This window comes from Dromiciops gliroides, chromosome 1 (genome assembly GCF_019393635.1).
Source record: "Dromiciops gliroides isolate mDroGli1 chromosome 1, mDroGli1.pri, whole genome shotgun sequence".
Classification (NCBI taxonomy): Eukaryota; Metazoa; Chordata; class Mammalia; order Microbiotheria; family Microbiotheriidae; genus Dromiciops; species Dromiciops gliroides.
In genome coordinates this window covers 437,094,643-437,105,518 of record NC_057861.1, presented here as the reverse complement: position 1 = coordinate 437,105,518, position 10,876 = coordinate 437,094,643, and the positions used below count along the sequence as shown (strand labels likewise).

Sequence of the window (10,876 nt, the reverse complement as noted above, 5' to 3'; positions counted from 1 at the left end):
TTGTTAATCTCTTTTGGTTTTATTTTGCACTAACTATGCTAATATTTTGCTAATCCAAGATAAACATTAGATCAGACCCTGTTTAAAAGTCTCACAAATAAAGAATTAGTAGAGCCAAAACTGAGTCCAAATTATTACTCAACAATCCTTCTGAATTTTTATTTTATTATACATTCCCCACAATAACTGTTCCAAACCTCTTTTCTCTCTCCTCAAACCCAATTGCAAACTCAGTCACATTTATGGTGGTGGTGTGGCCTCCAACTGAGAAGATATAGGCCATCCAACAAAAGCTCTTTTCACTTGGTTTTTTTTTTTTGTTTGTTTTCTGTGGGGCAATGAGGGTTAAGTGACTTGCCCAGGGTCACACAGCTAGTGTCAAGTGTCTGAGGTCAGATTTGAACTCAGGTCCTCCTGAATCCAGGGCCAGTGCTTTAACCACTGCACCACCTAGCTGCCCCCATGCTCTTTTCAATCTTCACTACTGAAATTTCTGAATACCATTACCAATTTCTCTTCCTACCTATCTCAGAGGGAAAAGCACCCCTATACTTTGCTAAGGTTAATCCCTCTCCCTGAGACTTTGATTCTATTTCCTCTTCTTTACCCTTTCATGTCTTCAGTTTTTCCCTCTACACTGGTTCCTTCCAGTCTGCCTACAAACTTGGCCTCCTCCTGCCTTCTTTGTCCTAAAAGACTTCTTCTATCAACCCTTCTACCCTTTTTAGCTACTAGTCTATCTCTTCCTTCCCTTAAGGATCAAACTTCTTGAAAAAGTCTACTCTGACCAGAACTTCCCCTTCCTCGCTTACCATTCTCCCCAACCCCTTGAAATTCTCTCTCCCTCTACTAAAACCATTCTCACAAAAGTCACCAATGACTTCATAACAACCAAATTCAATAATAGCCTCTTCCCTCCAGTCTTTATATCTCAGCAATATGTGATGCTGGTGAAGCCTCCTTCTGTGATAGTTCAAAAACACCTTGCATATATTCCATATATGCGATTCTCTGACATCTGTAAGACACACTTGCCCTATAGAGATGCCATACTTATATAATCCTTCTACTTCCTAACACCCTGGCCCTATCACTTTCCAGAAACGTCCATACTATATGGCTGTACTCTCTCTATTTGATTCAGCCAAGCCTCCCCCAGAGATGGAAGATCAACTAGACCCACCTGAATAAGAAGCTGCCCCCTTCCCTGTAAAACTCAAAATGTTCAACTGCCTCAGAAAGTTGCCCTGGTATGAAGTAACTGCAACCCCCAGTATCCTATATGTCAAATAGGAGAAATCTACAGAGAGCTCAATGGAACCTGGTATGCTGAGTCTAAGGGTGGACTCTTTGAAGGCCATTACAGATACAGGTGGGTTTTTTGCAGGGCAATGAGGGTTAAGTGACTTGCCCAGGGTCACACAGCCAGTAAGTGTCAAGTGGTTGAGTCCGGATTTGAACTCAGGTACTCCTGAATCCAGGACTGGTGCTTTTATTGACTTCACCACCTAGCTGCCCCTCACCACCTAGTTAACCCCAGATACAGGTGTTGTGAGGCTTAAAATGAAATAACAGATGTAAAGCATTTTGCAAACCTTAAAATACTTTGTAAATTCCAGTTGTTATTGTTGTTGTTACCACCACCACCACCACCACTACCACTACTACTACTGTTCCTGCTGCTTGCTGCTGCTACTACTGCTGCTGCTGCTGCTGCTACTACTACTACTACTACTACTAGCATGTAATTATTAACATTATCAGCTTCCCAGGCCTCCAGTCTGAGTATGATGACTTCATTCCCTTAGATGACTTCATTCCCTTAGTGTTCTACTGGAGGGTCTTGTCTGGGAGATAACCAAGAGGTCACTGTTAATGAATAGAAGACGTGTGAGGAGGAAGATGTGAAAAGACTGGGAAGATAGAAAGGGGCTAGTTTATGAAAGGCTTTGAATGCCAAACAGATCATTTTATATTTGATCCTGAAGGCAATAGGGAGTGACTGTAGTTTATTGAGTAGGGGAGTGGGGAGTGACATGATCAGACCTGTGGTTTAAGAAATATACACTTAACCCCAGTTGCCTCACTAAAAAAAAAATAATTTAAAAAAACCAAACAAACAAACAATGGATAAAGAGCTGGGTCCGGAGTCAGAAGACTCATCTTCCTGATTTCAAATCTGACTTCAGACACTTATCTGTGTGATCCTGGGCAAGTCATTCACTCCTGTTTGCATCTTTCCTCATCTGGAAAATGAGCTGGAAAAGGGAATGGCAAACTACTCCAGTGTCTCTGCCAAGAAAACCACAAAAGGGATCACGAAGATGTGGGCATGACTGAAAAACAACTGAACAACAGCCACTTACTTTCTGTGTCAACAGAGAAGACACTTGTCAGTTTATTCCTTTACAGTCTCTCTCCACTCTCCCTGAAACTCCTTTCCTTGGGAGCCAAGTTCTCCCCTGCTACTTAAACTTTCCCTGGGGCAGAGAGTGAACTTGGAGCCAGTGGCAAGGGTGTGCTGGTAAATGTTTGACAACTGGCTCTGCAAAAAGCTTGACAATTTCAAGTTTAATCTGCATGATTATTTCTTCTATCACTTTCTTAATTAACAAAATCAAACCCTGATTTCTGAGGACTGAATAAATGCTCACATTGAAAATTTAACAACCAGTTCTGAACCAGTAGGAGCAGGCCCCCAGGGGTATGCCTGGAAGGGTCTAGGGGCCTTCCTTCCCAGAAGATGTCTATTTGGCTGGGGCCAAATATGAACAATCTGGCTCAGAAAGAACTGGACAGTTAGGACAACTAGGTTCTAGTGTCTGCTCTGACACTCAGTTTCTTCCTCTGTAAAATGAGGTTGAACAAGGTGGTCTCTAAGGTCACTTGTAGCTCTCAGAATCTGTGACTCTTAAGAGATTTGAGAACCATTTTGTCTTTACCTCAGCCCAGCCTCAGCTTCAGTGAAAACTGAACAGATCATCCCGTGTGTTTGGATAAGTCACTCTCCCTCTCTGGGGCCTCATTACACAGTAGCTCCCTCCAGGGATTCCTGTGTAACATCAAAGATGATGCCCAAGATCCCTTCCGGTTCTAAAATTATATTTTGAGGGTTGGAAGTAGGTGGCTGCAGGCCACTTCTTCAAAAAAGCGGTTAGAAAAAAAAAGGCAGTTAGAACTATGAGTTCCTCAAAAATAGGGACTGGGTTTTTTTGTTATTGTTTGGTTGGTTTTTTGCCTTTCTTTGTATCCTCAGGATTTAGCACAGTGCCTGGGTACATACATAGTAGATATTTAATAAATGCTTGTTGATTTGCCATGATCTGTCTACTTCCATCCTCCAGGGATCTTCTTGGATTCCAAGTATGAAGAAATGAGTAATGAGTATTAATAACCAGGTGCTGTCGTATCCTTCGTTCTTGAAGAAGACTATCTGACTTCAGGGCAATGTCATGACTTGCACTGAATTGATTTAAGTGAGGGAGGGTTGTGCAAGGTCACCAACCTCACTCTCTAATCGAGAGCCATCTGGGTCCAGTGGCAAGATATAGATCAGAACAACTGGAGATTACCCTGGATGTTTAACACAATTGGGGTTAAGTGACTTGCCCAGGGTTACACAGCTAGTAAATGTCTAAGATGAGGTTTGAACTCAGGTCCTCTTGACTCCAGGGCCGGTGTTCTATCTACTGTGCCACCTAACTGCCCACAATTAAGTAGGTGCTAAAGTCAATTTAAATAGGAAGGTGCCTAATCAGACCCCTCTACCTTTGGATGTAGTTGGTTTCTGGCAGGTAATTTCTCCAAGGGTAGATCCACATTTCTAAGTTCTATTTGGCAAATGAAAAACTCTAAACTTCAACAATTTATCTTTATTTTACTTTGCTCTGAAATTTTGTTTCATGATCACTATAAAGGATAAGTTGGAAGTTAATTGGGTCAGAAGGTACTCTGAATAACTAAACTGTTCTCCAAGTAGAAATTAATCTATATTAATATGTTGTCTCTAACAGATTTTGACCAAAACAGCAGAGTATAGGTTTTCCTCCACACTACTTTTGACTCTCTCCCCTTTCCTTCATGCAACTCTATCAGATTGTTCTTCTTCCTTACATATAAATATGGTCAAGTAACTCCACTTCCTAAAACCCTTCAGTGCCCCAACCCTCCCCTTACCTAAGAAATACATTTCAGGGCAGCTAGGTGGTGCAATGGATAGAGCAACGGCCCTGGAGTCAGGAGGACCTGAGATCAAATCGGGCCTCAGACACTTAACATTTACTAGCTGTGTGACCCTGAGCAAGTCACTTAACCCCCAATTGCCTCACCAAAAAAAGGAAATACATTTCACACTTAGTCTGACATTCAATGTCCTTCACAATCTTTCCACATCTACCTTTCTGGCCTTTTCTCAAACACATGTTTTCTGGCATATAGTCTAAATTCCAACCAAACTGGACTACTCATTTAATCTGCATTTTCCTGATCCCCCGCCACACACACACACACACACACACACTCACTCACTTCAACCCAACCTTTCATATCCAACTCAATGTCATTTTCTCCAGAGAGGCTGCCTTGATCCTTGTCAATAATGTTCTTCTTAAATCTCACATAGTGCTTTGTTTGCCATTCTCTTAAGTATTTATGACGTATTATTTTGATTTAGAGTTGCTTCTATAGTGTACCAAGTCCCTCTACTACAGTATAAGTAAGTTCCATAAAGACAGAGGCTATTAAATCTTGTAGGGCCCAAATTTAATATATGGAGAGTTAATTGGGTGACTCACTGAAATATTGGGGCCCCGGAAATAATGAGGGACCTCTAGGTTCAAAGCTCCCTCCCCTCCGAACTGCCCTTTTAGATATTTCTCTCAGGCCAATAAGAAAGGAGCCTTACAGCTTCTTTTCCACAAAAGGATCAGATTTTATTACTTGGGTATTAATTAAACAACAAAGGTGAAATTAATAAAAATCAAAGATAAGGAAATAGGGAAAAAGAAACAGAGATAAATTCTCCTAACTCTAACCTAAGTCTATACAATCTCCAACTCATTTCCAATTAAGCTAATTCAAAGGAATGCAGGGCTTTTGTGTTCACTCACCACACCTGGGACATCTGCTAGGTTTCTCCTTCTGACCTCAGTAGCATACATAACTTCAGGGTGGGCCAGATGTGACCCCTCCCAAATGAGTCAGCTAAACTCCTATAATTTTTACCACAATCTTAACTAAATTTTATATCTTCCCATGCATAGGTTTCTCTTTGTGCAAATGTAGGATCACATATTTAGAGATGAAAGGAATGAAAGGCAATGCAATCCAAAACCCTCACTTCCAAGATGAGGAAACTGAGACACAGTAAGTTTACTTGACTTACCCAAGATCACACAGTTAATATGTGTGTCTCAGGTGTGATTTGAACCCTATTATCTTCATGACTCCAAATCCAACATTCACTACTCTGTTTATTAAATAGGCACATAATAGATGTTTGCTTAATTGAATTAATTGCAAATTATTTAAATTCTTTACCAGCACCTTCTCTTTCAGGAAAAAACGGTATACTATTGTGGCAGACTGAACAGAGCACTATCTCTGAGTCAGAAATCCTGGGTTCAAATCTTGCCTCTTCTATAAGTGGGATCCAGGGCAAATTATTTAAGCTCTCTAAGGTTTCCTGAAATCTGGAAAATGAGAAGTTTGACAGTCTCTAAAACCTTTCCAGGTTCAGGTCTATTTATTTATCCAATTTCCCAGCAAGAATAAATTAATATAAGCCTGACCAAGAACACACTCTGATGGAGGATCTGGAGTGTGAAAATAGACACCTGTGTTCACCTCCTTATTCCAGGACCCAGTCCTGTAGTCAATTAACACTGCCTGAGCCATATTTACCATGTCTTTTTAAGAAAGCTTTTGATTGGCCAGGGAAGGACATCATAATCTCTACATGAAATGCAGTAAGAGTAATTATGACACATGGCATGCAGCCTCCAATCAGAGGGAGGGGCACAGTATGTTGACATGTGGCAACCCTATAAATACAGCAGACCACATTTCTAGACCCTTAAACCTTTTTGATACCAGGAAGGGACATGAGACTCTGGCATTAGCTCAGTCCTGAAATCCATCTACAATGGCTAAAGCAACGAGATCAAGTGACAGTGAAAGTTCTTCTAACACGAGCCAAGACAAAAAGAAGAGACAATCCCAGAAAAACTCCGCTAACAGAAACTACGCCCTCTACACTCACAGAGTACTGAAAGAGGTAGTCCCCAACAAAGGTCTGTCATCCAAAACTGCTGACGTCTTGAACTGCCTGATCAATAACATCCTCGAAAGAATCGCAGAAGAGGCCTGTAACCTCCTGTGTTACAAAAGACACTTAACCCTTAGCCACCAGGATATTCAGATGGCAGTTTACAGGCTACTACCCAACGAGCTGGCCAAACACGCTGTGGCTTTTGGTACAAGGGCTGTGACAAGTTACAATGACTCCAGATCTTCTGCCAGCCTGTGACAAACTGAATTCAGGTGAAGTAGGCAAGTTTTTTTTATCTATATGTGTTTCTTTAGAGCTGAGACTTTTCAACCCCTGAAATGTTCCAAATTCCATATTTGGTATTCTCGGTGACAGGCCACCTGATGTGTGTGTTTATATATATATATATATTAGTTCTATATGGTCTATATGTAACTATGTCAATAAGGTTATTTGCCCCATCTTAATCCTTTTTCTAGAAATATATTTTGTTAGATGGTCAAACCAAGTTACAGTTACCATACAAAAATGAACACCCCTCCCAAAAAAAAGAAAACTACTTCACCTTAAAGAAAATGTATTTGCCAATACAAGTATTTTGAAATGAATTTGAATTGAAGAGGCTACTATTCACCTTTTTGATATACATTATCATGAAGACAAAATCTTTATTTCAATATATCTTTTTTACTAGAGAGATGTATCATTTTTCATTCTACAATATCCACAGCATATACTTTCTGGACCAATAAAGGAAGCTATATAATCTTGTTTTTAGGGAAATTGTGCCATGGTACCTATAGAAAGATTATTTGCCATTTCAAATTACAGATGCTAAAAATGTTTATATGTACTAAATTGTACTAAATCAAAACTTTATACTAATTGAGAAATAAATTATTTGGGGAGGTGATATATATTTATATGTGTATATATACACATATATACACACAGAGAAATAAATAAGTTGTATAATTGCATATAGGCCATATAGAAATATATTACATATGTAGTTGTACATTTATCTTTCTGTACTCACACATATGAACCATACTATGGACATAGTCCCAACCTTTTTGTAATTAAGGATTTAATTTTTCCTTTCAATATCTCAAAAACCATTTATTCAACAAAAACAATACACCATGACTACTAGACCATCATCAGTAGTACCTATATTGATTTTTCAAGGGGGTTGATTAATCCATGATCAGGAGTGAAGGATATCAATAATATGCACAGTAATTTTCTAATGGATTCATTTTTAAACCTTGAAGTGCCTATACATAACTGAATTATCATTTATTCATTGTTAATGAATGGTGAGGCAATTGGGGTTAAGTGACTTGCCCAGGGTCACACAGCTAGTAAGTGTTAAGTGTCTGAGGCCGGATTTGAACTCAGGTCCTCCTGGCTCCAGGGCCGGTGCTCTATCCACTGAACCACCTAGCTGCCCCTTAAATTAAAATTTTTTTAACTAAAAGCATTTCTCCTCTCTCCTTTTCACCTCCCCCCACTGAAAAAGAAAGAAAGAAAGAAAGAGAAAGAAAGAAAATATGTATATTTGTTTCTTATGGTACCATTTCTCTCTTGGTTTTTTCCAAAGCATTAACTATATAGCATTTGCCCCCATAGTAATCCTTAATCCTTTTTATAGAAATATAATTTTGCCAGATGGTCAAAGTACAGGTAGATACTATGCAAAAGTTAACATTAGCACACGCACACACACACACACACACACACACACACACACACACACACACAGGCAGCTAGATGGCACAGTGGATAGAGCACCGGCCCTGGAGTCAGGAGTACCTGAGTTCAAATCTGACCTCAGACACTTAACACTTACTGGCTGTGTGACCCTGGGCAAGTCACTTAACCCCAATTGCCTCACTAAAAAAAAAAACAAAACAACAACACACACACACACGAAGAAAACTACTTCACATTAAAGAAAAATTATTTGCCAATACATGTATTTTGGAACAAGTTTGAGCTGAAAAAGTTTCTCTTTTAATTTTTTTTTTTTTTGCGGGGCAATGGGGGTTAAGCGACTTGCCCAGGGTCACACAGCTAGTAAGTGTCAAGTGTCCGAGGCCGAATTTGAACTCAGATACTCCTGAATCCAGGGCCGGTACTTTATCCACTGTGCTATCTAGCCACCACCTCTCTTTTAATTTTTAATATATATCATCATAAAGACAAAACCTTTATTTCACTATCTTTTTTACACTAGAGGTGTTATCATTTCATTAATCACAGCTTATAGATTCTGGATCAATAAAGAAAGCTACATAATCCTATTTTTAGAGAAATTGTTCCATAGCACCTATAGAAAGATTATTTGACATTCAGTACAACAGGTGCTAAAAATGTCTATGTATTAAATTGTACTAAACTTTTGCTAATAGAGAAATAAATTATTTTGGGAGGTGTGCACACAACTCCTAAAATAATTTATATATATATATAAACTGTATATATGTGTGTGTGTGTGTGTGTGTGTGTGTGTGTGTGTGTATACACACGGGGGCAGCTAGGTGGCGCAGTGGATAGAGCACCGGCTCTGGAGTCAGGAGGACCTGAGTTAAAATTCGGCCCCAGACACTTGACACTTACTAGCTGTGTGACCCTGGGCAAGTCACTTAACCCCAATTGCCTCACCAAAAAAAAAAAATAGTATACACACACACACACACACACACACACACACACATAATATACCTAATAGATAAATAATGTATAGAACAATGGGATTGTTGTATATTGTCAAGCAACCCAGAAAAAAGCATGTATATATAAGCAAGCCATCATGGCACAAACTTTTGTTTGACTTTAAAGTCCACTTTATTATTGACACATTTTACACATTATTTTGTGGTGGTTGTTGTTGGGTTTGACATGCCAATACCAAGAATCTGAGCAAAACAGGCATTGATATTCAAAGCACAAGTGGGAAAGGTCAATTTTCACCTAAAGCCAATACACTGAGAATTTTAATATGATTAAAAATCTCAGACTGGTTGGGAAGAGGAGGTGTGGGAGAGAAGTAGTACAGTGTCTGAAAGACTTAACACCATCAACAGGTTAGGACGCTTGCTGCTGGTTGTAATACAGATTTTCAAAGAAGAACCTAATCACCAAAGCACGTATCTGCTTTGGAAAAGAACAAGAAGAAAACCTAAGATTCCCCGATCTCCACGCCCGAAATGATGTTTTCAAGCAAAGCCAAAAAGCCATCAAGGAAAAATTCTCCATCAAAGTCTGTATTTCAAAATGCTTAGCATTGTTTATAATTTGAGCAAGCCTGAGCCCTAAAAAAAATCTCATGGAAAGAATCACAAAGGAGCATCTTGTGTTTGTGGTGTGTGTGTGTGAGAGAGAGAGAGAGAGAGAGAGTGTGTGTGTGTGTGTGTGTGTGTGTATGTGTTTAGAGTCAAGAAGGGTGTTCAAAATTCTAATCTCTTACAGTAGGCTCTATATTCTGAATGTTTAATAGACTGCAAGGGGAGCCTCAAGAAAATAGGATAAGTACCCATTCTTCTCCTCAATTCCATAAGGTAAGCTTGGCTTGCCACATCTATACGCACCCCTCCCATCCTTTCTCTTTTACTTCCCTGGTACAGTGAAAAATATATGGATAAAAGGAGTCAAGAACCATAGGGTCCTTGTTCTTGTTCAAATCTGACAAGATCTGTTAGTGATCCTCAACAAGGCATTATTCCCTCTCTGGGTGCCTCAGTTTGTATCATCTATAAAAGCACTGGGCTTGGAATCAGGAAGATTCAAGTTAATTAGTTCAAATCCTGCTTCAGACACTTACAAGTTTGTGTGTTGGGGCAGCTAGGTGGTGCAGTGGATAGAGCACCAGCCCTGGATTCAGGAAGACCTGAGTTCAAATCCGGCCTCAGACACTTGACACTTACTAGCTGTGTGACCCTGGGTAAGTCACTTAACCCCAATTGCCTCGCAAAAACAAAAACAAACAAACAAACAAAACCAAGTTTCTGTGTCCTTGGTCAAGTCATTTAACCCTGTTTACCTCAAATCCTCATCTATAAAATGAGCTAGAAAAGGAAATGGCAAACTATTCCCTGAATCTTTGCCAAGAAAACCCCAAATAGGTAGGTTCATTGAACAACTGGACACAACTGGACAAAGAATAATACAAGTCCAGTAAGCTAGATGGCACAGTGGATAGAGTGCCAGGCCTATAGTCAGGAAGACTCATCTTCCTGAGTTCAAATCAGGCATCACGTACTTAGTAGTATGATTGACTCTGGACAAATCATTTAACTCTTATTTGTCTCAATTTTTCTGAAGTAGATTTTTTGCAGGGAGGGGGAGGAGGGGGCAGGGCAATGAGGGTTAAGTGATTTGCCCAGGGTCACATAGCTAGTAAATGTCAAGTGTCTGAGGCCACATTTGAACTCAGGTCCTCCTGAATCCAGGGTTGATGCTCTATCCATTGTGCCACCTAGCTGCCCCCTATTTGTCTCAGTTTTTCACCTGTAAAAGGAGTGGGAGAAGAAAATGGCAAACTACTCTAGTACCTTTTTTTTTTTTTGTGAGGCAATTGTGATTAAGTGACTTGCCCAGGGT

General features: G+C 39.7%; 1 protein-coding gene across 1 annotated transcript; it reads left to right on the top strand.

The window, feature by feature from the left end:
• The first annotated feature begins 6,142 nt into the window (after positions 1-6,142).
• LOC122750165 (histone H2B subacrosomal variant-like) lies at positions 6,143-6,526 on the top strand. Its single transcript, XM_043996838.1, has one exon. It carries the CDS (start codon positions 6,143-6,145, stop codon positions 6,524-6,526), a length of 384 nt encoding a protein of 127 aa, XP_043852773.1.
• The last annotated feature ends 4,350 nt before the right edge of the window (positions 6,527-10,876 follow it).